The following is a 25,396-nucleotide window of genomic DNA, read 5'->3' on the forward strand; positions in this document are numbered from 1 at the left end:
AAATTAACTAAATTATCTCATGGGAACTTTTACACTATTGTTTGCATATATGCATATCTAAATCAACTATTATTTTTAATTTTTCAAAATTTAATAGCTTCGAAATCTAGTTCAAGTAATATAACAGCAAGGCTCCGACGAGAATCGAACACATGATCTCCTGTTTACAAGACTGGCGCTTTAACCACTAAGCCACGGAGCCTTTGGTTTGAAGCGGTATGAATGCAGGATATTTCAGTAAATTAACGAAATTATCTCTTGGGAACTTTTGCCCTATTATTTTAATTTTTCAAAATTATATAGCTACGAAATCTAGTTCAAGTAACATAACAGCGAGGCTCCGACGAGAATCGAACTCATGATCTCCTGTTTACTAGACCGGCGCTTTAACCACTAAGCCACGGAGCCCTTGCTTTGAAGCGACATGAATGCTGAATATTCCAGTAATTTAACTTAATTAACTCCTCGGAATTTTTACCCTATTGTTTTAATTTTTCAAAATTTAATAGCTACGAAATCTAGGTCAAGTAACATAACAGCAAGGCTCCGACGAGAATCGAACTCATGATCTCCTGTTTACTAGACAGGCGCTTTAACCACTAAGCCACGGAGCCCTTGCTTTGAAGCGATATGAATGCAGGATATTTCAGTAAATTAACTAAATTATCTCATGGGAACTTTTACACTATTGTTTGCATATATGCATATCTAAATCAACTATTATATTTAATTTTTCAAAATTTAATAGTTTCGAAATCTAGTTCAAGTAATATAACAGCGAGGCTCCGACGAGAATCGAACTCATGATCTCCTGTTTACAAGACAGGCGCTTTAACCACTAAGCCAAGCCACGGAGCCCTTGGTTTGAAGCGATATGAATGCAGAATATTACAGTAAATTAACTAAATTATCTCATGGGAACTTTTGCCCTATTATTTTAATTTTTCAAAATTATATAGCTACGAAATCTAGTTCAAGTAACATAACAGCGAGGCTCCGACGAGAATCGAACTCATGATCTCCTGTTTACTAGACAGGCGCTTTAACCACTAAGCCACGGAGCCCTTGCTTTGAAGCGATATGAATGCAGGATATTTCAGTAAATTAACTAAATTATCTCATGGGAACTTTTACACTATTGTTTGCATATATGCATATCTAAATCAACAATTATATTTAATTTTTCAAAATTTAATAGCTTCGAAATCTAGTTCAAGTAATATAACAGCAAGGCTCCGACGAGAATCCAACACATGATCTCCTGTTTACAAGACTGGCGCTTTAACCACTAAGCCACATAGCCCTTGCTTTGAAGCATATGAATGCAGGATATTTCAGTAAATTAACTAAATTATCTCATGGGAACTTTTACACTATTGTTTGCATATATGCATATCTAAATCAACTATTATATTTAATTTTTCAAAATTTAATAGCTTCGAAATCTAGTTCAAGTAACATAACAGCGAGGCTCCGACGAGAATCGAACTCATGATCTCCTGTTTACTTGACAGGCGCTTTAACCACTAAGCCACGGAGAACTTGCTTTGAAGCGACATGAATGCTGAATATTCCAGTAATTTAACTAAATTAACTCATGGGAACTTTTACACTATTGTTTGCATATATGCATATCTAAATCAACTATTATTTTTAATTTTTCAAAATTTAATAGCTTCGAAATCTAGTTCAAGTAACATAACAGCGAGGCTCCGACGAGAATCGAACTCATGATCTCCTGTTTACTAGACAGGCGCTTTAACCACTAAGCCACGGGGCCCTTGTTTTGAAGCGATATGAATGCAGAATATTTCAGTAAATTAACTAAATTATCTCATGGGAACTTTTACACTATTGTTTGCATATATGCATATCTAAATCAACTATTATTTTTAATTTTTCAAAATTTAATAGCTTCGAAATCTAGTTCAAGTAATATAACAGCAAGGCTCCGACGAGAATCGAACACATGATCTCCTGTTTACAAGACTGGCGCTTTAACCACTAAGCAACGGAGCCCTTGCTTTGAAGCGATATGAATGCAGGATATTTCAGTAAATTAACTAAATTATCTCATGGGAACTTTTACACTATTGTTTGCATATATGCATATCTAAATCAACTATTATATTTAATTTTTCAAAATTTAATAGCTTCGAAATCTAGTTCAAGTAACATAACAGCGAGGCTCTGACGAGAATCGAACTCATGATCTACTGTTTACTAGACAGGCGCTTTAACCACTAAGCCACGGAGCCCTTGCTTTGAAGCGACATGAATGCTGAATATTCCAGTAATTTAACTAAATTAACTCATCGGAATTTTTACCCTATTATTTTAATTTTTCAAAATTATATAGCTACGAAATCTAGTTCAAGTAACATAACAGCGAGGCTCCGACGAGAATCGAACTCATGATCTCCTGTTTACAAGACAGTCGCTTTAACCACTAAGCCACGGAGCCCTTGCTTTGAAGCGATATGAATGCAGAATATTTCAGTAAATTAACTAAATTATCTCATGGGAACTTTTGCCCTATTATTTTAATTTTTCAAAATTTAATAGTTTCGAAATCTAGTTCAAGTAATATAACAGCAAGGCTCCGACGAGAATCGAACTCATGATCTCCTGTTTACTAGACAGGCGCATTGACCACTAAGCCACGGAGCCCTTGCTTCGAAGCGATATGAATGCTGAATATTTTAGTAAATTAACTAAATTATCTCATGGGAACTTTTACACTATTGTTTGCATATATGCATATCTAAATCAACTATTATTTTTAATTTTTCAAAATTTAATAGCTTCGAAATCTAGGTCAAGTAATATAACAGCAAGGCTCCGACGAGAATCGAACACATGATCTCCTGTTTACAAGAGTGGCGCTTTAACCACTAAGCCACGGAGCCCTTGCTTTGAAGCGACATGAATGCTGAATATTCCAGTAATTTAACTTAATTAACTCCTCGGAATTTTTACCCTATTGTTTTAATTTTTCAAAATTTAATAGCTACGAAATCTAGGTCAAGTAACATAACAGCAAGGCTCCGACGAGAATCGAACTCATGATCTCCTGTTTACTAGACAGGCGCTTTAACCACTAAGCCACGGAGCCCTTGCTTCGAAGCGATATGAATGCTGAATATTTTAGTAAATTAACTAAATTATCTCATGGGAACTTTTACACTATTGTTTGCATATATGCATATCTAAATCAACTATTATTTTTAATTTTTCAAAATTTAATAGCTTCGAAATCTAGGTCAAGTAATATAACAGCAAGGCTCCGACGGGAATCGAACACATGATCTCCTGTTTACAAGACTGGCGCTTTAACCACTAAGCCACGGAGCCCTTGCTTTGAAGCGGTATGAATGCAGGATATTTCAGTAATTTAACGAAATTATCTCTTGGGAACTTTTGCCCTATTATTTTAATTTTTCAAAATTATATAGCTACGAAATCTAATTCAAGTAACATAACAACGAGGCTCCTACGAGAACAGAACTCATGATCTCCTGTTTACTAGACAGGCGCTTTAACCACTAAGCCACGGAGCCCTTGCATTGAAGCGATATGAATGCTGAATATTTCAGTAAATTAACTAAATTATCTCATGGGAACTTTTGCCCTATTATTTTAATTTTTCAAAATTTAATAGTTTCGAAATCTAGTTCAAGTAATATAACAGCAAGGCTCCGACGAGAATCGAACTCATGATCTCCTGTTTACAAGACAGGCGCTTTAACCACTAAGCCACGGAGCCTTGGTTTGAAACGATATGAATGTAGAATATTTCAGTAAATTAACTAAATTATCTCATGGGAACTTTTGCCCTATTTTTTTAATTTTTCAAAATTATATAGCTACGAAATCTAGTTCAAGTAACATAACAGCGAGGCTCCGACGAGAATCGAACTCATGATCTCCTGTTTACTAGACAGGCACATTAACCACTAAGCCACGGAGCCCTTGCTTTGAAGCGATATGAATGCTGAATATTTCAGTAAATTAACTAAATTATCACATCGGAACTTTTACACTATTGTTTGCTTTTATGCATATCTAAATCAACTATTATTTTTAATTTTTCAAAATTTAATAGTTTCGAAATCTAGTTGAAGTAATATAACAGCAAGGCTCCGACGAGTATCGAACTCGTGATCTCCTGTTTACAAGACAGGCGCTTTAACCACTAAGCCACGGAGCCCTTGGTTTGAAGCGATATGAATGTAGATATTTCAGTAAATTAACTAAATTATCTCATAGGAACTTTTGCCCTATTATTTTAATTTTTCAAAATTATACAGCTACGAAATCTAGTTCAAGTAACATAACAACGAGGCTCCGACGAGAATCGAACTCGTGATCTCCTGTTTACTAGACAGGCGCATTAACCACTAAGCCACGGAGCCCTTGCTTTGAAGCGATATGAATGCTGAATATTTCAGTAAATTAACTAAATTATCTCATCAGAACTTTAACACTATTGTTTGCTTATATGCATATCTAAATCAACTATTATTTTTAATTTTTCAAAATTTAATAGTTTCGAAATCTAGTTCAAGTAATATAACAGCAAGGCTCCGACGAGAATCGAACTCATGATCTCCTGTTTACAAGACAGGCGCTTTAACCACTAAGCCACGGAGCCCTTGGTTTGAAGCGATATGAATGTAGAATATTTCAGTAAATTAACTTAATTATCTCATGTGAACTTTTGCCCTATTATTTTAATTTTTCAAAATTATATAGCTACGAAATCTAGTTCAAGTAACATAACAGCGAGGCTCCGACGAGAATCGAACTCATGATCTCCTGTTTACTAGACAGGCGCTTTAACCACTAAGCCACGGAGCCCTTGCATTGAAGCAATATGAATGCTGAATATTTCAGTAAATAAACTAAATTATCTCATGGGAACTTTTACACTATTGTTTGCATATATGCATATCTAAATCAACTATTATTTTTAATTTTTCAAAATTTAATAGCTTCGAAATCTAGTTCAAGTAATATAACAGCAAGGCTCCGACGAGAATCGAACACATGATCTCCTGTTTACAAGACTAGCGCTTTAACCACTAAGCCACGGAGCCCTTGCTTTGAAGCGATATGAATGCAGGATATTTCAGTAAATTAACTAAATTATCTCTTGGGAACTTTTGCCCTATTATTTTAATTTTTCAAAATTATATAGCTACGAAATCTAGTTCAAGTAACATAACAGCGAGGCTCCGACGAGAATCGAACTCATGATCTCCTGTTTACTAGTTAGGCGCATTAACCACTAAGCCACGGAGCCCTTGGTTTGAAGCGATATGAATGCAGAATATTTCAGTAAATTAACTAAATTATCTCATGGGAACTTTTGCCCTATTATTTTAATTTTTCAAAATTATATAGCTACGAAATCTAGTTCAAGTAACATAACAGCGAGGCTCCGACGAGAATCGAACTCATGATCTCCTGTTTACTAGACAGGCGCTTTAACCACTTAGCCACGGAGCCCTTGCTTTGAAGCGACATGAATGCTGAATATTCCAGTAATTTAACTTAAAGGGTTACTCTCATTACAAATTACAAGCCTTTTTTTCCGTTTCAAAGTGGTTTATTTTATGTATTAAGGCAGGTAGTGTTCGAATATGCACTTTATTTTACATAAAAAGATGTATTAACCTTAAAATAATTGTTTAAAAACTACGATTAACTCGCTTTTGGCTCCACCCCTTTTCGAATTTCCCTCTATAAAAATATTCGGCATACCCTGAGTACGTGATCAAAACCAGCGCACTAGCAGGCGCCATCTACAATTCCGAAAATGTATTTGACTAGTCACAGACGTAAAAGCCTAGGCTTAGGGTTCGGTAATCACTAATCGGTATTCGGTAGCGTTCCGTGAGCTTCTTTTGAATTATTTAATTCAATTAATTTCAACTAAGCTAAGTTTGAAAACAATAAACTAAAGTATATAAGTGTGTTGTTCCTAATTGTGGAAACAATTATAAGTCAAAGTATCCCGGATTACTGTTCCATAATTTTCCAAATAATGAAGAACGCCGTAGACTTTGGTTTAAAAGCATTGGAATCAGTGAAAGTACTATTAAGACGAATGGTCGAGTATGTTCAGAACATTTTACCAGTGATTCTTACGAACACAAACCTGGAATCCTGGTTGACCCTAGTCTTCAATATGGTTCAAAACGTTTAACTCAAAATGCGATCCCTACGCTTAAGTTAGTAGAAGCGGGTACTAGTTCGCTTGACTTAGATATTTTTCCATCAATGGAGGCTTGTACGTCGGCTTCATTAAGTTCATTAGACACTACAGTTACAACTGAAGATGTTCTTGAACATGATAATATTAAGTCCAATATGGAAACTGAAAACTTGGAGGCTGAATTACCACCAAGAAAAAAGGCTAGATCCTTGGTGAGAAATTTACAGGAAAATTGATCTCAAGAATAAATAAGTAAAACATAAAATTTTAGGATTCCTCATCAGCTGGACCTCGGTCTGTTACTTTTACAAAATCAAAAAGTAAAGGGACTTAGTTAACAATTTCCCCTTTTGCAAAAACCTTCGGAACACAAACTTTAAAATCTCAAAGTGACAAAAGAAGGTTTTTAAGTAAAATTTAAAATAAATGAATAAACTTAAATGTTTCCTGTTCATAGGATGTCAGGTATATTTGAGACCCGCAAATATGACTGACAAATCTACGCAGACTAACGGTTTCAATGATGATGTATTAAAGCAATTTGTTGAAACGCATCATTCTCACGATAGTTATGATTTTGAAGAAGAGGAGGAAATGGATGCGGGAGCGAATTTAGATCCTTTAGATTCTAGTTTCCAGCCCTCATCCATAGCAGAAGAAGATGTGGAAGAGTAATTTTAATAAGTTAGAAGGATCTTTGAACTAACCAGCTAAATATTTTTTCCCTGCTAGGGCTAGGGTTTTAGGTGGAATAGACCCAGCTCCAGAGCGAAAGTTTATTGTCTTTGAAACGGCTCTTCTTCAGTTGTTTTTAGTGTGCTGCCAGTGTTTATCAAAATGTACTGCGAAGTCAATAATCAGAGGATCTATGATCACTATTGAGACTCATTGCGAAAGAAATCACCGACACTCGTGGCATAGCCAGCCCCTAATAGGGCGGTTGCCAGCTGGCAATGTCATAACAGCAGCTGCAATATTATTTTCCGGCCACAATCCAGCAAAAGCACTTAGAATGTTTGAAATTGCTGTATCACCATGTTTAATTTGAAAACATTCTACAGATTACAAAAAGCGTATCTCTTTCACGCAATTAAGAGTGTAGGTTAAGAATTGGTCCGCTCAAAGTATATCCACTTTGCGATTACTAATGCGTATATTCACAGGTGTGGTTGAAAGAACAAAAAACTCTGTTAGACTCTCTGCGTGGAAGAAACCTAGAATTAGGAGGTGATGGAAGGTGCGACAGTCCGGGTTACTGCGCAAAATATGGGAGCTACTGCTTTTTGGAAACCCAAATTAAAAAAGTCATTCATCTTGTACTACTTCAAGTAACGTTCTTCTTCCTTTGAATTAGATAGTATCTTGTATGAGCTAGTATTTCATTTTTTAGAGCAATCAAGTAAAGAATAGTGTCGCGATGGAGCTGGAAGGCTGCAAAAAAGGGCTTCAGTTTCTCTGCGACCAAGGATTGAAAATTGGTTACTTAGTAACAGACAGCCACAAGCAAATCCGATGTTTCCTAAGGAAAAACTACCCAAAAATTATCCATCTTTTTGATGTCTGGCATCTGGTAAAATGTAAGTTTTTTTTGTGGATCAATAATATATGGTGTATATGTAAATAAAAAAAGTATTTCAGCTGTGAAGTCAAAAATTTCTAAAGCCTGTGGAAAGAAAAAGAGCATGGAGCTCCTCCTGAAATGGAGTAAAAGCATACAAAACCACTTGTACTGGATCGCTAGTTCTAGTGATGGTGACGGGAAGGTAATGCAGGCTAAATGGATGTCCATATTAAGGCACACAACAAACAAACACTCGGGTCATGGAGAGCCATTTCCAAAATGCGCTCATGGTCCCCTTGGAAAGGCCAAAGATAGACCAAGAAAATGGTTGAAAATTAGCGACATTGCCTACGCCACCCTAAAGTAAATTGTTGACAGTTTCGTCAAAGACATTGGACAGCTAGCTTGGGTGTGCCAGACTTCTTCTGTTGAAGCTTTTCACGCGGTTATTGTGCAGTTTGCTCCAAAGCATACTCACTACTCTTTTCACGGAATGGAAGCTCGCCTATATTTGGCAGCTCTTCACTGTAACGAAAATTCGCAAAAACTACAAGCCATCACAAAAAATGGGCAACGGAGGTGGAACATTTTCTTCCCTAAGTATAAAGCTGGTGAATATTCTGTGAGACCAATAATGGCAGCGTCAACTTATGGTAAATACGATCTAAATTGATTGAATCTACATAACTACAAGGTTATTCTTTGCTAACCTAGAATATGTGGAAGATCTTATGGAAATGACAAGCATTTTGGTATCAACTGAAACTTATAAGAAAGGAAATGAATCATCTTTAATTGCATTAGGGGAAGCGCCTCAGTCTTTGGCTTCAGAGTACGCGCATCCTTTAAAAGCTGATGCTGTATCCTCTTACGAGAAAACAAAACGATTTGAAAAAAAAATGATCTTATTAAAAAATAAATATATTTTAAACATGTCACACATTTTGAATTTTATTCTCACACTTTAATATATTTTAATTTAATAACGTCTTCCTCTCCTATTTCTTACACTGATGTGCTTAAAACCACAATACTCATCTGACGGGTAAGCTTCTCGAATTTTGCTAATAACACAACTTGGTATAGGAAGGCGAGTATTGGGCAAAAACCAGTAAATCCATCGCATAAACCTCCGATAAGCAACATATCTATAAGTCCTATTAATAAGTAAAATTAATACTCAGTGCTCTTCTGTTTACCTAGATCGGAATTTTTCGGTAACTGCAGGGTTGCCACGGGTACTCAGGGAAAACCAGTGAAAGTCAAAGAATTTCAAAATGGATCGAAAAGGTCAGGGAAAAGTCAAGGAAATTTAAGAATTTTAACGAAGTCAGGGAATTTGATTCAACTATACAGCTGGGTGTGCGTTTTAGCGAGGTTATGTTTGAAGAAACCCCAAAATCACGGAGTCAGGGAATTTGAGTCTGAAAATGTCATGGCAACCCTGAACTGGGATCAAACCATTAACACACACACAAAAAAAATCCTAAACATTGTAAGAATCATTTTGATAGAAAAGACAACTTCGTCTTAATCGTACTTGTGCATGAAGCCTTCGGGAGGCTCTAAATATCTATTACCGCCGTTAGGGTTAACAAACTCAAGATACGCTAATCTGAGTTGGTTACGCCTTATACAAGTTTCATCAAACTCCTCATGCTGGGTTACACATGCTCCATTAATTAAAAAATCCTTTAACGCTTCTTGCTCTTGGCAACAAACGCTTTCTTCAGCGGTGCCCATTACAGTGCAAAATCCACAGGTACACCTTTATATGCATAAAGGTTTAACAAATTCAGTAGTAATTAAAAACGACTAAATCAGAGGAAATAAAGGCTACCAATCAGTGTTCCCTAATCTTGGATTTTGGGTGGGGGGTTCTCCTGAGTCGCCACTGACATCTTCATCCGAGGATGATGCCAATGGTTCAAATTGATAGGGTAATACCCCATGAACCACACTCTCTGACGCGCCAAGGCTTACATTATTACCGTCGCTATCTCCCGAGTTTTCAGACTCATAAAAGCTAGACTCGCGAGACGCTTCGCGATGACTATCGCTAGATAAATCCGAATAAAAAATATCCTCCGAGGAGTCTGAGGTTTCCATAATAATTTAATATTTTCATAAAAAGATAGAACGGATAGAAACTTGTAACCTACTAGTTTGCGTTTCGTCCAACATAACATATACCACGTGATGAAAAACAGCCAATAAGTAAACGCCAGAGTAAGGGCCAATAATAATAAGCTGTATTGCTATGTCTGACTACGTCACGTTTAATCACGCCTTCCCACAAAATTCAAAATCCGCAGCCGTTGAATGTTCAGTTTTAACTTCAGAATTTGCTTAATTATCGGATCAGTTTATTAAAAAATACTATTGTATCGATTTTATAGGTCCCCAAGGCATTTCTTTATAAAGATAAAACCACCTTCGAATTTTTTGTGTCTGTAATCCTTTAATTAACTCCTCGGAATTTTTACCGTATTGTTTTAATTTTTCAAAATTTAATAGCTACGAAATCTAGGTCAAGTAACATAACAGCAAGGCTCCGACGAGAATCGAACTCATGATCTCCTGTTTACTAGACAGGCGCTTTAACCACTAAGCCACGGAGCCCTTGCTTTGAAGCGATATGAATGCTGAATATTTCAGTAAATTAACTAAATTATCTCTTGGGAACTTTTGCCCTATTATTTTAATTTTTCAAAATTATATAGCTACGAAATCTAGTTCAAGTAACATAACAGCGAGGCTCCGACGAGAATCGAACTCATGATCTCCTGTTTACTAGACAGGCGCATTAACCACTAAGCCACGGAGCCCTTGCTTTGAAGCGACATGAATGCTGAATATTCCAGTAATTTAACTTAATTAACTCCTCGGAATTTTTACCCTATTGTTTTAATTTTTCAAAATTTAATAGCTACGAAATCTAGGTCAAGTAACATAACAGCGAGGCTCCGACGAGAATCGAACTCATGATCTCCTGTTTACTAGACAGGCGCTTTAACCACTAAGCCACGGAGCCCTTGCATTGAAGCGATATGAATGCTGAATATTTCAGTAAATTAACTAAATTATCTCACGGGAACTTTTACACTATTGTTTGCATATATGCATATCTAAATCAACTATTATTTTTAATTTTTCAAAATTTAATAGCTTCGAAATCTAGTTCAAGTAATATAACAGCAAGTCTTCGACGAGAATCGAACACATGATCTCCTGTTTACAAGACTGGCGCTTTAACCACTAAGCCACGGAGCCCTTGCTTTGAAGCGATATGAATGCAGAATATTTCAGTAAATTAACTAAATTATCTCATGGGAACTTTTGCCCTATTATTTCAATTTTTCAAAATTATATAGCTACGAATTCTAGTTCAAGTAACATAAATGCGAGGCTCCGACGAGAATCGAACTCATGATCTCCTGTTTACTAGACAGGCACATTAACCACTAAGCCACGGAGCCCTTGCTTTGAAGCGATATGAATGCTGAATATTTCAGTAAATTAACAAAATTATCACATCGGAACTTTTACACTATTGTTTGCTTATATGCATATCTAAATCAACTATTATTTTTAATTTTTCAAAATTTAATAGTTTCGAAATCTAGTTCAAGTAATATAACAGCAAGGCTCCGACGAGAATCGAACTCATGATCTCCTGTTTACAAGACAGGCGCTTTAACCACTAAGCCACGGAGCCCTTGGTTTGAAGCGATATGAATGTAGAATATTTCAGTAAATTAACTAAATTATCTCATGGGAACTTTTGCCCTATTATTTTAATTTTTCAAAATTATATAGCTACGAAATCTAGTTCAAGTAACATAACAGCGAGGCTCCGACGAGAATCGAACTCATGATCTCTGTTTACTAGACAGGCGCTTTAGCCACTAAGCCACGGAGCCCTTGCTTTGATGCGACATGAATGCTGAATATTCCAGTAATTTAACTAAATTATCACATAGGAACTTTTATACTATTGTTTGCTTATATGCATATCTAAATCAACTATTATTTTTAATTTTTCAAAATTTTATAGCATCGAAATCTAGTTTAAGTAATATAACAGCGAGGCTCCGACGAGAATCGGACTCATGATCTCCTGTTTACAAGACAGGCGCTTTAACCACTAAGCCACGGAGCCCTTGGTTTGAAGCGATATGAATGAAGAATATTTCAGTAAATTAACTAAATTATCTCATGGGAACTTTTGCCCTATTATTTTAATTTTTCAAAATTATATAGCTACGAAATCTACTTCAAGTAACATTACAGCAAGGCTCCGACGAGAATCGAACTCATGATCTCCTGTTTACTAGACAGGCGCTTTAACCACTAAACCACGGAGCCCTTGCTTTGAAGCGACATGAATGCTGAATATTCCAGTAATTTAACTTAATTAACTCCTCGGAATTTTTACCCTATTGTTTTAATTTTTCAAAATTTAATAGCTACGAAATCTAGTTCAAGTGATATAACAGCAAGGCTCCGACGAGAATCGAGCAAATGATCTCCTGTTTACAAGACTGGCGCTTTATCCACTAAGCCACGGAGCCCTTGCTTTGAAGCGATATGAATGCAGAATATTTCAGTAAATTAACTAAATTATCTCATGGGAACTTTTACACTATTGTTTGCATATATGCATATCTAAATCAACTATTATTTTTAATTTTTCAAAATTCAATAGCTTCGAAATCTAGTTCAAGTAATATAACAGTAAGGCTCCGACGAGAATCGAACACATGATCTCCTGTTTACAAGACTGGCGCTTTAACCACTAAGCCACGGAGCCCTTGCTTTGAAGCGATATGAATGCAGGATATTTCAGTAAATTAACTAAATTATCTCTTGGGAACTTTTGCCCTATTATTTTAATTTTTCAAAATTATATAGCTACGAAATCTAGTTCAAGTAACATAACAGCGAGGCTCCGACGAGAATCGAACTCATGATCTCCTGTTTACTAGACAGGCGCATTAACCACTAAGCCACGGAGCCCTTGCTTTGAAGCGACATGAATACTGAATATTCCAGTAATTTAACTTAATTAACTCCTCGGAATTTTTACACTATTGTTTTAATTTTTCAAAATTTAATAGCTACGAAATCTAGGTCAAGTAACATAACAGCGAGGCTCCGACGAGAATCGAACTCATGATCTCCTGTTTACTAGACAGGCGCTTTAACCACTAAGCCACGGAGCCCTTGCTTCGAAGCGATATGAATGCTGAATATTTCAGTAAATTAACTAAATTATCTCACGGGAACTTTTACACTATTGTTTTTATATATGCATATCTAAATCAACTATTATTTTTAATTTTTCAAAATTTAATAGCTTCGAAATCTAGTTCAAGTAATATAACAGCAAGTCTTCGACGAGAATCGAACACATGATCTCCTGTTTACAAGACTGGCGCTTTAACCACTAAGCCACGGAGCCCTTGCTTTGAAGCGATATGAATGCAGAATATTTCAGTAAATTAACTAAATTATCTCATGGGAACTTTTGCCCTATTATTTTAATTTTTCAAAATTTAATAGTTTCGAAATCTAGTTCAAGTAATATAACAGCAAGGCTCCGACGAGAATCGAACTCATGATCTCCTGTTTACAAGACAGGCGCTTTAACCACTAAGCCACGGAGCCTTGGTTTGAAGCGATATGAATGTAGAATATTTCAGTAAATTAACTAAATTATCTCATGGGAACTTTTGCCCTATTATTTTAATTTTTCAAAATTATATAGCTACGAATTCTAGTTCAAGTAACATAACAGCGAGGCTCCGACGAGAATCGAACTCATGATCTCCTGTTTACTAGACAGGCACATTAACCACTAAGCCACGGAGCCCTTGCTTTGAAGCGATATGAATGCTGAATATTTCAGTAAATTAAAAAAATTATCACATCGGAACTTTCACACTATTGTTTGCTTATATGCATATCTAAATCAACTATTATTTTTAATTTTTCAAAATTTAATAGTTTCGAAATCTAGTTCAAGTAATATAACAGCAAGGCTCCGACGAGAATCGAACTCATGATCTTCTGCTTACAAGACAGGCGCTTTAACCACTAAGCCACGGAGCCCTTGGTTTGAAGCGATATGAATGTAGAATATTTCAGTAAATTAACTAAATTATCTCATGGAAACTTTTGCCCTATTATTTTAATTTTTCAAAATTATATAGCTACAAAATCTAGTTCAAGTAACATAACAGCGAGGCTCCGACGAGAATCGAACACATGATCTCCTGTTTACTAGACAGGCGCTTTAACCACTAAGCCACGGAGCCCTTGCATTGAAGCGATATGAATGCTGAATATTTCAGTAAATTAACTAAATTATCTCATGGGAACTTTTACACTATTGTTTGCATATATGAATATCTAAATCAACTATAATTTTTAATTTTTCAAAATTTAATAGCTTCGAAATCTAGTTCAAGTAATATAACAGCAAGGCTCCGACGAGAATCGAACACATGATCTCCTGTTTACAAGACTGGCGCTTTAACCACTAAGCCACGGAGCCCTTGCTTTGAAGCGATATGAATGCAGGATATTTCAGTAAATTAACTAAATTATCTCTTGGGAACTTTTGCCCTATTATTTTAATTTTTCAAAATTATATAGCTACGAAATCTAGTTCAAGTAACATAACAGCGAGGCTCCGACGAGAATCGAACTCATGATCTCCTGTTTACTAGACAGGCGCATTAACCACTAAGCCACGGAGCCCTTGCTTTGAAGCGACATGAATACTGAATATTCCAGTAATTTAACTTAATTAACTCCTCGGAATTTTTACCCTATTGTTTTAATTTTTCAAAATTTAATAGCTACGAAATCTAGGTCAAGTAACATAACAGCGAGGCTCCGACGAGAATCGAACTCATGACCTCCTGTTTACTAGACAGGCGCTTTAACCACTAAGCCACGGAGCCCTTGCTTCGAAGCGATATGAATGCTGAATATTTCAGTAAATTAACTAAATTATCTCACGGGAACTTTTACACTATTGTTTGCATATATGCATATCTAAATCAACTATTATTTTTAATTTTTCAAAATTTAATAGCTTCGAAATCTAGTTCAAGTAATATAACAGCAAGTCTTCGACGAGAATCGAACACATGATCTCCTGTTTACAAGACTGGCGCTTTAACCACTAAGCCACGGAGCCCTTGCTTTGAAGCGATATGAATGCAGAATATTTCAGTAAATTAACTAAATTATCTCATGGGAACTTTTGCCCTATTATTTTAATTTTTCAAAATTTAATAGTTTCGAATTCTAGTTCAAGTAACATAACAGCGAGGCTCCGACGAGAATCGAACTCATGATCTCCTGTTTACTAGACAGGCACATTAACCACTAAGCCACGGAGCCCTTGCTTTGAAGCGATATGAATGCTGAATATTTCAGTAAATTAACAAAATTATCACATCGGAACTTTTACACTATTGTTTGCTTATATGCATATCTAAATCAACTATTATTTTTAATTTTTCAAAATTTAATAGTTTCGAAATCTAGTTCAAGTAATATAACAGCAAGGCTCCGACGAGAATCGAACTCATGATCTCCTGCTTACAAGACAGGCGCTTTAACCACTAAGCCACGGAGCCCTTGGTTTGAAGCGATATGAATGTAGAATATTTCAGTAAATTAACTAAATTATCTCATGGGAACTTTTGCCCTATTATTTTAATTTTTCAAAATTATATAGCTACAAAATCTAGTTCAAGTAACATAACAGCGAGGCTCCGACGAGAATCGAACTCATGATCTCCTGTTTACTAGACAGGCGCTTTAACCACTAAGCCACGGAGCCCTTGCATTGAAGCGATATGAATGCTGAATATTTCAGTAAATTAACTAAATTATCTCATGGGAACTTTTACACTATTGTTTGCATATATGAATATCTAAATCAACTATAATTTTTAATTTTTCAAAATTATATAGCTACGAAATCTAGTTCAAGTAACATAACAGCGAGGCTCCGACGAGAATCGAACTCATGATCTCCTGTTTACTAGACAGGCGCATTAACCACTAAGCCACGGAGCCCTTGCTTTGAAGCGACATGAATGCTGAATATTCCAGTAATTTAACTTAATTAACTCCTCGGAATTTTTACCCTATTGTTTTAATTTTTCAAAATTTTATAGCTACGAAATCTAGTTCAAGTGATATAACAGCAAGGCTCCGACGAGAATCGAACAAATGATCTCCTGTTTACAAGACTGGCGCTTTATCCACTAAGCCACGGAGCCCTTGCTTTGAAGCGATATGAATGCAGAATATTTCAGTAAATTAACTAAATTATCTCATGGGAACTTTTACACTATTGTTTGCATATATGCATATCTAAATCAACTATTATTTTTAATTTTTCAAAATTCAATAGCTTCGAAATCTAGTTCAAGTAATATAACAGTAAGGCTCCGACGAGAATCGAACACATGATCTCCTGTTTACAAGACTGGCGCTTTAACCACTAAGCCACGGAGCCCTTGCTTTGAAGCGACATGAATGCTGAATATTCCAGTAATTTAACTTAATTAACTCCTCGGAATTTTTACCCTATTGTTTTAATTTTTCAAAATTTAATAGCTACGAAATCTAGTTCAAGTGATATAACAGCAAGGCTCCGACGAGAATCGAACAATTGATCTCCTGTTTACAAGACTGGCGCTTTATCCACTAAGCCACGGAGCCCTTGCTTTGAAGCGATATGAATGCAGAATATTTCAGTAAATTAACTAAATTATCTCATGGGAACTTTTACACTATTGTTTGCATATATGCATATCTAAATCAACTATTATTTTTAATTTTTCAAAATTCAATAGCTTCGAAATCTAGTTCAAGTAATATAACAGTAAGGCTCCGACGAGAATCGAACACATGATCTCCTGTTTACAAGACTGGCGCTTTAACCACTAAGCCACGGAGCCCTTGCTTTGAAGCGATATGAATGCAGGATATTTCAGTAAATTAACTAAATTATCTCTTGGGAACTTTTGCCCTATTATTTTAATATTTCAAAATTATATAGCTACGAAATCTAGTTCAAGTAACATAACAGCGAGGCTCCGACGAGAATCGAACTCATGATCTCCTGTTTACTAGACAGGCGCATTAACCACTAAGCCACGGAGCCCTTGCTTTGAAGCGACATGAATACTGAATATTCCAGTAATTTAACTTAATTAACTCCTCGGAATTTTTACACTATTGTTTTAATTTTTCAAAATTTAATAGCTACGAAATCTAGGTCAAGTAACATAACAGCGAGGCTCCGACGAGAATCGAACTCATGATCTCCTGTTTACTAGACAGGCGCTTTAACCACTAAGCCACGGAGCCCTTGCTTCGAAGCGATATGAATGCTGAATATTTCAGTAAATTAACTAAATTATCTCACGGGAACTTTTACACTATTGTTTTTATATATGCATATCTAAATCAACTATTATTTTTAATTTTTCAAAATTTAATAGCTTCGAAATCTAGTTCAAGTAATATAACAGCAAGTCTTCGACGAGAATCGAACACATGATCTCCTGTTTACAAGACTGGCGCTTTAACCACTAAGCCACGGAGCCCTTGCTTTGAAGCGATATGAATGCAGAATATTTCAGTAAATTAACTAAATTATCTCTTGGGAACTTTTACACTATTGTTTGCATATATGCATATCTAAATCAACTATTATTTTTAATTTTTCAAAATTCAATAGCTTCGAAATCTAGTTCAAGTAATATAACAGTAAGGCTCCGACGAGAATCGAACACATGATCTCCTGTTTACAAGACTGGCGCTTTAACCACTAAGCCACGGAGCCCTTGCTTTGAAGCGATATGAATGCAGGATATTTCAGTAAATTAACTAAATTATCTCTTGGGAACTTTTGCCCTATTATTTTAATTTTTCAAAATTATATAGCTACGAAATCTAGTTCAAGTAACATAACAGCGAGGCTCCGACGAGAATCGAACTCATGATCTCCTGTTTACTAGACAGGCGCATTAACCACTAAGCCACGGAGCCCTTGCTTTGAAGCGACATGAATACTGAATATTCCAGTAATTTAACTTAATTAACTCCTCGGAATTTTTACACTATTGTTTTAATTTTTCAAAATTTAATAGCTACGAAATCTAGGTCAAGTAACATAACAGCGAGGCTCCGACGAGAATCGAACTCATGATCTCCGGTTTACTAGACAGGCGCTTTAACCACTAAGCCACGGAGCCCTTGCTTCGAAGCGATATGAATGCTGAATATTTCAGTAAATTAACTAAATTATCTCACGGGAACTTTTACACTATTGTTTTTATATATGCATATCTAAATCAACTATTATTTTTAATTTTTCAAAATTTAATAGCTTCGAAATCTAGTTCAAGTAATATAACAGCAAGTCTTCGACGAGAATCGAACACATGATCTCCTGTTTACAAGACTGGCGCTTTAACCACTAAGCCACGGAGCCCTTGCTTTGAAGCGATATGAATGCAGAATATTTCAGTAAATTAACTAAATTATCTCATGGGAACTTTTGCCCTATTATTTTAATTTTTCAAAATTTAATAGTTTCGAAATCTAGTTCAAGTAATATAACAGCAAGGCTCCGACGAGAATCGAACTCATGATCTCCTGTTTACAAGACAGGCGCTTTAACCACTAAGCCACGGAGCCTTGGTTTGAAGCGATATGAATGTAGAATATTTCAGTAAATTAACTAAATTATCTCATGGGAACTTTTGCCCTATTATTTTAATTTTTCAAAATTATATAGCTACGAATTCTAGTTCAAGTAACATAACAGCGAGGCTCCGACGAGAATCGAACTCATGATCTCCTGTTTACTAGACAGGCACATTAACCACTAAGCCACGGAGCCCTTGCTTTGAAGCGATATGAATGCTGAATATTTCAGTAAATTAACAAAATTATCACATCGGAACTTTCACACTATTGTTTGCTTATATGCATATCTAAATCAACTATTATTTTTAATTTTTCAAAATTTAAAAGTTTCGAAATCTAGTTCAAGTAATATAACAGCAAGGCTCCGACGAGAATCGAACTCATGATCTTCTGCTTACAAGACAGGCGCTTTAACCACTAAGCCACGGAGCCCTTGGTTTGAAGCGATATGAATGTAGAATATTTCAGTAAATTAACTAAATTATCTCATGGGAACTTTTGCCCTATTATTTTAATTTTTCAAAATTATATAGCTACAAAATCTAGTTCAAGTAACATAACAGCGAGGCTCCGACGAGAATCGAACACATGATCTCCTGTTTACTAGACAGGCGCTTTAACCACTAAGCCACGGAGCCCTTGCATTGAAGCGATATGAATGCTGAATATTTCAGTAAATTAACTAAATTATCTCATGGGAACTTTTACACTATTGTTTGCATATATGAATATCTAAATCAACTATAATTTTTAATTTTTCAAAATTTAATAGCTTCGAAATCTAGTTCAAGTAATATAACAGCAAGGCTCCGACGAGAATCGAACACATGATCTCCTGTTTACAAGACTGGCGCTTTAACCACTAAGCCACGGAGCCCTTGCTTTGAAGCGATATGAATGCAGGATATTTCAGTAAATTAACTAAATTATCTCTTGGGAACTTTTGCCCTATTATTTTAATTTTTCAAAATTATATAGCTACGAAATCTAGTTCAAGTAACATAACAGCGAGGCTCCGACGAGAATCGAACTCATGATCTCCTGTTTACTAGACAGGCGCATTAACCACTAAGCCACGGAGCCCTTGCTTTGAAGCGACATGAATACTGAATATTCCAGTAATTTAACTTAATTAACTCCTCGGAATTTTTACCCTATTGTTTTAATTTTTCAAAATTTAATAGCTACGAAATCTAGGTCAAGTAACATAACAGCGAGGCTCCGACGAGAATCGAACTCATGACCTCCTGTTTACTAGACAGGCGCTTTAACCACTAAGCCACGGAGCCCTTGCTTCGAAGCGATATGAATGCTGAATATTTCAGTAAATTAACTAAATTATCTCACGGGAACTTTTACACTATTGTTTGCATATATGCATATCTAAATCAACTATTATTTTTAATTTTTCAAAATTTAATAGCTTCGAAATCTAGTTCAAGTAATATAACAGCAAGTCTTCGACGAGAATCGAACACATGATCTCCTGTTTACAAGACTGGCGCTTTAACCACTAAGCCACGGAGCCCTTGCTTTGAAGCGATATGAATGCAGAATATTTCAGTAAATTAACTAAATTATCTCATGGGAACTTTTGCCCTATTATTTTAATTTTTCAAAATTTAATAGTTTCGAATTCTAGTTCAAGTAACATAACAGCGAGGCTCCGACGAGAATCGAACTCATGATCTCCTGTTTACTAGACAGGCACATTAACCACTAAGCCACGGAGCCCTTGCTTTGAAGCGATATGAATGCTGAATATTTCAGTAAATTAACAAAATTATCACATCGGAACTTTCACACTATTGTTTGCTTATATGCATATCTAAATCAACTATTATTTTTAATTTTTCAAAATTTAATAGTTTCGAAATCTAGTTCAAGTAATATAACAGCAAGGCTCCGACGAGAATCGAACTCATGATCTCCTGCTTACAAGACAGGCGCTTTAACCACTAAGCCACGGAGCCCTTGGTTTGAAGCGATATGAATGTAGAATATTTCAGTAAATTAACTAAATTATCTCATGGGAACTTTTGCCCTATTATTTTAATTTTTCAAAATTATATAGCTACAAAATCTAGTTCAAGTAACATAACAGCGAGGCTCCGACGAGAATCGAACTCATGATCTCCTGTTTACTAGACAGGCGCATTAACCACTAAGCCACGGAGCCCTTGCTTTGAAGCGACATGAATACTGAATATTCCAGTAATTTAACTTAATTAACTCCTCGGAATTTTTACACTATTGTTTTAATTTTTCAAAATTTAATAGCTACGAAATCTAGGTCAAGTAACATAACAGCGAGGCTCCGACGAGAATCGAACTCATGATCTCCGGTTTACTAGACAGGCGCTTTAACCACTAAGCCACGGAGCCCTTGCTTCGAAGCGATATGAATGCTGAATATTTCAGTAAATTAACTAAATTATCTCACGGGAACTTTTACACTATTGTTTTTATATATGCATATCTAAATCAACTATTTTTAATTTTTCAAAATTTAATAGCTTCGAAATCTAGTTCAAGTAATATAACAGCAAGTCTTCGACGAGAATCGAACACATGATCTCCTGTTTACAAGACTGGCGCTTTAACCACTAAGCCACGGAGCCCTTGCTTTGAAGCGATATGAATGCAGAATATTTCAGTAAATTAACTAAATTATCTCATGGGAACTTTTGCCCTATTATTTTAATTTTTCAAAATTTAATAGTTTCGAAATCTAGTTCAAGTAATATAACAGCAAGGCTCCGACGAGAATCGAACTCATGATCTCCTGTTTACAAGACAGGCGCTTTAACCACTAAGCCACGGAGCCTTGGTTTGAAGCGATATGAATGTAGAATATTTCAGTAAATTAACTAAATTATCTCATGGGAACTTTTGCCCTATTATTTTAATTTTTCAAAATTATATAGCTACGAATTCTAGTTCAAGTAACATAACAGCGAGGCTCCGACGAGAATCGAACTCATGATCTCCTGTTTACTAGACAGGCACATTAACCACTAAGCCACGGAGCCCTTGCTTTGAAGCGATATGAATGCTGAATATTTCAGTAAATTAACAAAATTATCACATCGGAACTTTCACACTATTGTTTGCTTATATGCATATCTAAATCAACTATTATTTTTAATTTTTCAAAATTTAAAAGTTTCGAAATCTAGTTCAAGTAATATAACAGCAAGGCTCCGACGAGAATCGAACTCATGATCTTCTGCTTACAAGACAGGCGCTTTAACCACTAAGCCACGGAGCCCTTGGTTTGAAGCGATATGAATGTAGAATATTTCAGTAAATTAACTAAATTATCTCATGGGAACTTTTGCCCTATTATTTTAATTTTTCAAAATTATATAGCTACAAAATCTAGTTCAAGTAACATAACAGCGAGGCTCCGACGAGAATCGAACACATGATCTCCTGTTTACTAGACAGGCGCTTTAACCACTAAGCCACGGAGCCCTTGCATTGAAGCGATATGAATGCTGAATATTTCAGTAAATTAACTAAATTATCTCATGGGAACTTTTACACTATTGTTTGCATATATGAATATCTAAATCAACTATAATTTTTAATTTTTCAAAATTTAATAGCTTCGAAATCTAGTTCAAGTAATATAACAGCAAGGCTCCGACGAGAATCGAACACATGATCTCCTGTTTACAAGACTGGCGCTTTAACCACTAAGCCACGGAGCCCTTGCTTTGAAGCGATATGAATGCAGGATATTTCAGTAAATTAACTAAATTATCTCTTGGGAACTTTTGCCCTATTATTTTAATTTTTCAAAATTATATAGCTACGAAATCTAGTTCAAGTAACATAACAGCGAGGCTCCGACGAGAATCGAACTCATGATCTCCTGTTTACTAGACAGGCGCATTAACCACTAAGCCACGGAGCCCTTGCTTTGAAGCGACATGAATACTGAATATTCCAGTAATTTAACTTAATTAACTCCTCGGAATTTTTACCCTATTGTTTTAATTTTTCAAAATTTAATAGCTACGAAATCTAGGTCAAGTAACATAACAGCGAGGCTCCGACGAGAATCGAACTCATGACCTCCTGTTTACTAGACAGGCGCTTTAACCACTAAGCCACGGAGCCCTTGCTTCGAAGCGATATGAATGCTGAATATTTCAGTAAATTAACTAAATTATCTCACGGGAACTTTTACACTATTGTTTGCATATATGCATATCTAAATCAACTATTATTTTTAATTTTTCAAAATTTAATAGCTTCGAAATCTAGTTCAAGTAATATAACAGCAAGTCTTCGACGAGAATCGAACACATGATCTCCTGTTTACAAGACTGGCGCTTTAACCACTAAGCCACGGAGCCCTTGCTTTGAAGCGATATGAATGCAGAATATTTCAGTAAATTAACTAAATTATCTCATGGGAACTTTTGCCCTATTATTTTAATTTTTCAAAATTTAATAGTTTCGAATTCTAGTTCAAGTAACATAACAGCGAGGCTCCGACGAGAATCGAACTCATGATCTCCTGTTTACTAGACAGGCACATTAACCACTAAGCCACGGAGCCCTTGCTTTGAAGCGATATGAATGCTGAATATTTCAGTAAATTAACAAAATTATCACATCGGAACTTTCACACTATTGTTTGCTTATATGCATATCTAAATCAACTATTATTTTTAATTTTTCAAAATTTAATAGTTTCGAAATCTAGTTCAAGTAATATAACAGCAAGGCTCCGACGAGAATCGAACTCATGATCTCCTGCTTACAAGACAGGCGCTTTAACCACTAAGCCACGGAGCCCTTGGTTTGAAGCGATATGAATGTAGAATATTTCAGTAAATTAACTAAATTATCTCATGGGAACTTTTGCCCTATTATTTTAATTTTTCAAAATTATATAGCTACAAAATCTAGTTCAAGTAACATAACAGCGAGGCTCCGACGAGAATCGAACTCATGATCTCCTGTTTACTAGACAGGCGCATTAACCACTAAGCCACGGAGCCCTTGCTTTGAAGCGACATGAATACTGAATATTCCAGTAATTTAACTTAATTAACTCCTCGGAACTTTTACCCTATTGTTTTAATTTTTCAAAATTTAATAGCTACGAAATCTAGGTCAAGTAACATAACAGCGAGGCTCTGACGAGAATCGAACTCATGATCTCCTGTTTACTAGACAGGCGCTTTAACCACTAAGCCACGGAGCCCTTGCTTCGAAGCGATATGAATGCTGAATATTTCAGTAAATTAACTAAATTATCTCACGGGAACTTTTACACTATTGTTTGCATATATGCATATCTAAATCAACTATTATTTTTAATTTTTCAAAATTTAATAGCTTCGAAATCTAGTTCAAGTAATATAACAGCAAGTCTTCGACGAGAATCGAACACATGATCTGTTGTTTACAAGACTGGCGCTTTAACCACTAAGCCACGGAGCCCTTGCTTTGAAGCGATATGAATGCAGAATATTTCAGTAAATTAACTAAATTATCTCATGGGAACTTTTGCCCTATTATTTTAATTTTTCAAAATTTAATAGTTTCGAAATCTAGTTCAAGTAATATAACAGCAAAGCTCCGACGAGAATCGAACTCATGATCTCCTGTTTACAAGACAGGCGCTTTAACCACTAAGCCACGGAGCCTTGGTTTGAAGCGATATGAATGTAGAATATTTCAGTAAATTAACTAAATTATCTCATGGGAACTTTTGCCCTATTATTTTAATTTTTCAAAATTATATAGCTACGAATTCTAGTTCAAGTAACATAACAGCGAGGCTCCAACGAGAATCGAACTCATGATCTCCTGTTTACTAGACAGGCACATTAACCACTAAGCCACGGAGCCCTTGCTTTGAAGCGATATGAATGCTGAATATTTCAGTAAATTAACAAAATTATCACATCGGAACTTGTACACTATTGTTTGCTTATATGCATATCTAAATCAACTATTATTTTTAATTTTTCAAAATTTAATAGTTTCGAAATCTAGTTCAAGTAATATAACAGCAAGGCTCCGACGAGAATCGAACTCATGATCTCCTGCTTACAAGACAGGCGCTTTAACCACTAAGCCACGGAGCCCTTGGTTTGAAGCGATATGAATGTAGAATATTTCAGTAAATTAACTAAATTATCTCATGGGAACTTTTGCCCTATTATTTTAATTTTTCAAAATTATATAGCTACAAAATCTAGTTCAAGTAACATAACAGCGAGGCTCCGACGAGAATCGAACTCTTGATCTCCTGTTTACTAGACAGGCGCTTTAACCACTAAGCCACGGAGCCCTTGCATTGAAGCGATATGAATGCTGAATATTTCAGTAAATTAACTAAATTATCTCATGGGAACTTTTACACTATTGTTTGCATATATGAATATCTAAATCAACTATAATTTTTAATTTTTCAAAATTTAATAGCTTCGAAATCTAGTTCAAGTAATATAACAGCAAGGCTCCGACGAGAATCGAACACATGATCTCCTGTTTACAAGACTGGCGCTTTAACCACTAAGCCACGGAGCCCTTGCTTTGAAGCGATATGAATGCAGAATATTTCAGTAAATTAACTAAATTATCTCTTGGGAACTTTTGCCCTATTATTTTAATTTTTCAAAATTATATAGCTACGAAATCTAGTTCAAGTAACATAACAGCGAGGCTCCGACGAGAATCGAACTCATGATCTCCTGTTTACTAGACAGGCGCATTAACCACTAAGCCACGGAGCCCTTGCTTTGAAGCGACATGAATACTGAATATTCCAGTAATTTAACTTAATTAACTCCTCGGAATTTTTACCCTATTGTTTTAATTTTTCAAAATTTAATAGC

The 25,396-nt window shown here is 35.6% G+C and overlaps 2 protein-coding genes, 1 long non-coding RNA gene and 38 other non-coding genes across 41 annotated transcripts; 2 read left to right on the plus strand and 39 right to left on the minus strand.

The window, feature by feature from the left end:
* Positions 1–335: 335 nt before the first annotated feature.
* On the minus strand, positions 336–408 carry TRNAT-AGU (transfer RNA threonine (anticodon AGU)). Its single transcript has one exon. It is a non-coding gene; the product is annotated as a tRNA-Thr (tRNA).
* A 133-nt stretch (positions 409–541) lies between these two features.
* On the minus strand, positions 542–614 carry TRNAT-AGU (transfer RNA threonine (anticodon AGU)). Its single transcript has one exon. It is a non-coding gene; the product is annotated as a tRNA-Thr (tRNA).
* Positions 615–780: 166 nt separating this feature from the next.
* Positions 781–858, minus strand: TRNAT-UGU (transfer RNA threonine (anticodon UGU)). The gene has a single exon. It is a non-coding gene; the product is annotated as a tRNA-Thr (tRNA).
* A 133-nt stretch (positions 859–991) lies between these two features.
* TRNAT-AGU (transfer RNA threonine (anticodon AGU)) lies at positions 992–1,064 on the minus strand. Its single transcript has one exon. It is a non-coding gene; the product is annotated as a tRNA-Thr (tRNA).
* Positions 1,065–1,707: 643 nt separating this feature from the next.
* Positions 1,708–1,780, minus strand: TRNAT-AGU (transfer RNA threonine (anticodon AGU)). The gene has a single exon. It is a non-coding gene; the product is annotated as a tRNA-Thr (tRNA).
* A 611-nt stretch (positions 1,781–2,391) lies between these two features.
* On the minus strand, positions 2,392–2,464 carry TRNAT-UGU (transfer RNA threonine (anticodon UGU)). The gene has a single exon. It is a non-coding gene; the product is annotated as a tRNA-Thr (tRNA).
* A 578-nt stretch (positions 2,465–3,042) lies between these two features.
* Positions 3,043–3,115, minus strand: TRNAT-AGU (transfer RNA threonine (anticodon AGU)). The gene has a single exon. It is a non-coding gene; the product is annotated as a tRNA-Thr (tRNA).
* Positions 3,116–3,281: 166 nt separating this feature from the next.
* TRNAT-UGU (transfer RNA threonine (anticodon UGU)) lies at positions 3,282–3,354 on the minus strand. The gene has a single exon. It is a non-coding gene; the product is annotated as a tRNA-Thr (tRNA).
* Positions 3,355–3,693: 339 nt separating this feature from the next.
* On the minus strand, positions 3,694–3,766 carry TRNAT-UGU (transfer RNA threonine (anticodon UGU)). The gene has a single exon. It is a non-coding gene; the product is annotated as a tRNA-Thr (tRNA).
* A 371-nt stretch (positions 3,767–4,137) lies between these two features.
* On the minus strand, positions 4,138–4,210 carry TRNAT-UGU (transfer RNA threonine (anticodon UGU)). The gene has a single exon. It is a non-coding gene; the product is annotated as a tRNA-Thr (tRNA).
* Positions 4,211–4,342: 132 nt separating this feature from the next.
* Positions 4,343–4,415, minus strand: TRNAT-AGU (transfer RNA threonine (anticodon AGU)). Its single transcript has one exon. It is a non-coding gene; the product is annotated as a tRNA-Thr (tRNA).
* A 166-nt stretch (positions 4,416–4,581) lies between these two features.
* Positions 4,582–4,654, minus strand: TRNAT-UGU (transfer RNA threonine (anticodon UGU)). Its single transcript has one exon. It is a non-coding gene; the product is annotated as a tRNA-Thr (tRNA).
* A 133-nt stretch (positions 4,655–4,787) lies between these two features.
* TRNAT-AGU (transfer RNA threonine (anticodon AGU)) lies at positions 4,788–4,860 on the minus strand. The gene has a single exon. It is a non-coding gene; the product is annotated as a tRNA-Thr (tRNA).
* A 578-nt stretch (positions 4,861–5,438) lies between these two features.
* TRNAT-AGU (transfer RNA threonine (anticodon AGU)) lies at positions 5,439–5,511 on the minus strand. The gene has a single exon. It is a non-coding gene; the product is annotated as a tRNA-Thr (tRNA).
* A 357-nt stretch (positions 5,512–5,868) lies between these two features.
* On the plus strand, positions 5,869–6,554 carry LOC149663196 (uncharacterized). Its single transcript, XR_016368642.1, has 2 exons — positions 5,869–6,432; positions 6,492–6,554. It is a non-coding gene; the product is annotated as an uncharacterized LOC149663196 (long non-coding RNA).
* Positions 6,555–6,695: 141 nt separating this feature from the next.
* On the plus strand, positions 6,696–8,719 carry LOC149663197 (uncharacterized). Its single transcript, XM_089842379.1, has 5 exons — positions 6,696–6,891; positions 6,953–7,318; positions 7,384–7,548; positions 7,611–7,797; positions 7,859–8,719. The coding sequence occupies exons 2-5, from the start codon at positions 7,256–7,258 to the stop codon at positions 8,146–8,148; spliced, it is 705 nt and encodes a 234-aa protein (XP_089698505.1). The 5' UTR covers positions 6,696–6,891; positions 6,953–7,255; the 3' UTR covers positions 8,149–8,719.
* Positions 8,720–9,264: 545 nt separating this feature from the next.
* LOC149663198 (uncharacterized) lies at positions 9,265–9,946 on the minus strand. The gene is made up of 2 exons (XM_089842380.1): positions 9,622–9,946; positions 9,265–9,549 (listed from the first exon to the last, which is right to left on the minus strand). Exons 1-2 carry the CDS (start codon positions 9,888–9,890, stop codon positions 9,312–9,314), a joined length of 507 nt encoding a protein of 168 aa, XP_089698506.1. The 5' UTR covers positions 9,891–9,946; the 3' UTR covers positions 9,265–9,311.
* Positions 9,947–10,330: 384 nt separating this feature from the next.
* TRNAT-AGU (transfer RNA threonine (anticodon AGU)) lies at positions 10,331–10,403 on the minus strand. The gene has a single exon. It is a non-coding gene; the product is annotated as a tRNA-Thr (tRNA).
* Positions 10,404–10,742: 339 nt separating this feature from the next.
* TRNAT-AGU (transfer RNA threonine (anticodon AGU)) lies at positions 10,743–10,815 on the minus strand. Its single transcript has one exon. It is a non-coding gene; the product is annotated as a tRNA-Thr (tRNA).
* A 611-nt stretch (positions 10,816–11,426) lies between these two features.
* TRNAT-UGU (transfer RNA threonine (anticodon UGU)) lies at positions 11,427–11,499 on the minus strand. Its single transcript has one exon. It is a non-coding gene; the product is annotated as a tRNA-Thr (tRNA).
* Positions 11,500–11,870: 371 nt separating this feature from the next.
* TRNAT-UGU (transfer RNA threonine (anticodon UGU)) lies at positions 11,871–11,943 on the minus strand. Its single transcript has one exon. It is a non-coding gene; the product is annotated as a tRNA-Thr (tRNA).
* A 133-nt stretch (positions 11,944–12,076) lies between these two features.
* TRNAT-AGU (transfer RNA threonine (anticodon AGU)) lies at positions 12,077–12,149 on the minus strand. Its single transcript has one exon. It is a non-coding gene; the product is annotated as a tRNA-Thr (tRNA).
* A 784-nt stretch (positions 12,150–12,933) lies between these two features.
* TRNAT-AGU (transfer RNA threonine (anticodon AGU)) lies at positions 12,934–13,006 on the minus strand. The gene has a single exon. It is a non-coding gene; the product is annotated as a tRNA-Thr (tRNA).
* A 372-nt stretch (positions 13,007–13,378) lies between these two features.
* Positions 13,379–13,451, minus strand: TRNAT-UGU (transfer RNA threonine (anticodon UGU)). Its single transcript has one exon. It is a non-coding gene; the product is annotated as a tRNA-Thr (tRNA).
* Positions 13,452–13,822: 371 nt separating this feature from the next.
* TRNAT-UGU (transfer RNA threonine (anticodon UGU)) lies at positions 13,823–13,895 on the minus strand. The gene has a single exon. It is a non-coding gene; the product is annotated as a tRNA-Thr (tRNA).
* Positions 13,896–14,679: 784 nt separating this feature from the next.
* TRNAT-AGU (transfer RNA threonine (anticodon AGU)) lies at positions 14,680–14,752 on the minus strand. Its single transcript has one exon. It is a non-coding gene; the product is annotated as a tRNA-Thr (tRNA).
* Positions 14,753–15,363: 611 nt separating this feature from the next.
* Positions 15,364–15,436, minus strand: TRNAT-UGU (transfer RNA threonine (anticodon UGU)). The gene has a single exon. It is a non-coding gene; the product is annotated as a tRNA-Thr (tRNA).
* Positions 15,437–15,569: 133 nt separating this feature from the next.
* Positions 15,570–15,642, minus strand: TRNAT-AGU (transfer RNA threonine (anticodon AGU)). The gene has a single exon. It is a non-coding gene; the product is annotated as a tRNA-Thr (tRNA).
* A 1,468-nt stretch (positions 15,643–17,110) lies between these two features.
* Positions 17,111–17,183, minus strand: TRNAT-AGU (transfer RNA threonine (anticodon AGU)). The gene has a single exon. It is a non-coding gene; the product is annotated as a tRNA-Thr (tRNA).
* A 1,262-nt stretch (positions 17,184–18,445) lies between these two features.
* On the minus strand, positions 18,446–18,518 carry TRNAT-UGU (transfer RNA threonine (anticodon UGU)). The gene has a single exon. It is a non-coding gene; the product is annotated as a tRNA-Thr (tRNA).
* Positions 18,519–18,889: 371 nt separating this feature from the next.
* Positions 18,890–18,962, minus strand: TRNAT-UGU (transfer RNA threonine (anticodon UGU)). The gene has a single exon. It is a non-coding gene; the product is annotated as a tRNA-Thr (tRNA).
* A 784-nt stretch (positions 18,963–19,746) lies between these two features.
* TRNAT-AGU (transfer RNA threonine (anticodon AGU)) lies at positions 19,747–19,819 on the minus strand. Its single transcript has one exon. It is a non-coding gene; the product is annotated as a tRNA-Thr (tRNA).
* A 611-nt stretch (positions 19,820–20,430) lies between these two features.
* On the minus strand, positions 20,431–20,503 carry TRNAT-UGU (transfer RNA threonine (anticodon UGU)). The gene has a single exon. It is a non-coding gene; the product is annotated as a tRNA-Thr (tRNA).
* Positions 20,504–21,284: 781 nt separating this feature from the next.
* On the minus strand, positions 21,285–21,357 carry TRNAT-UGU (transfer RNA threonine (anticodon UGU)). The gene has a single exon. It is a non-coding gene; the product is annotated as a tRNA-Thr (tRNA).
* Positions 21,358–21,728: 371 nt separating this feature from the next.
* Positions 21,729–21,801, minus strand: TRNAT-UGU (transfer RNA threonine (anticodon UGU)). Its single transcript has one exon. It is a non-coding gene; the product is annotated as a tRNA-Thr (tRNA).
* Positions 21,802–22,585: 784 nt separating this feature from the next.
* TRNAT-AGU (transfer RNA threonine (anticodon AGU)) lies at positions 22,586–22,658 on the minus strand. The gene has a single exon. It is a non-coding gene; the product is annotated as a tRNA-Thr (tRNA).
* Positions 22,659–23,269: 611 nt separating this feature from the next.
* On the minus strand, positions 23,270–23,342 carry TRNAT-UGU (transfer RNA threonine (anticodon UGU)). The gene has a single exon. It is a non-coding gene; the product is annotated as a tRNA-Thr (tRNA).
* A 339-nt stretch (positions 23,343–23,681) lies between these two features.
* On the minus strand, positions 23,682–23,754 carry TRNAT-AGU (transfer RNA threonine (anticodon AGU)). The gene has a single exon. It is a non-coding gene; the product is annotated as a tRNA-Thr (tRNA).
* A 372-nt stretch (positions 23,755–24,126) lies between these two features.
* Positions 24,127–24,199, minus strand: TRNAT-UGU (transfer RNA threonine (anticodon UGU)). Its single transcript has one exon. It is a non-coding gene; the product is annotated as a tRNA-Thr (tRNA).
* A 371-nt stretch (positions 24,200–24,570) lies between these two features.
* TRNAT-UGU (transfer RNA threonine (anticodon UGU)) lies at positions 24,571–24,643 on the minus strand. Its single transcript has one exon. It is a non-coding gene; the product is annotated as a tRNA-Thr (tRNA).
* A 133-nt stretch (positions 24,644–24,776) lies between these two features.
* On the minus strand, positions 24,777–24,849 carry TRNAT-AGU (transfer RNA threonine (anticodon AGU)). Its single transcript has one exon. It is a non-coding gene; the product is annotated as a tRNA-Thr (tRNA).
* Between the last annotated feature and the right edge of the window lie 547 nt (positions 24,850–25,396).

The sequence above is a fragment of the Phalangium opilio genome, unplaced genomic scaffold, assembly GCF_054372755.1.
Source record: "Phalangium opilio isolate 3A_F unplaced genomic scaffold, DU_Popi_V2 ptg000063l_1, whole genome shotgun sequence".
NCBI lineage: Eukaryota > Metazoa > Arthropoda > Arachnida > Opiliones > Phalangiidae > Phalangium > Phalangium opilio.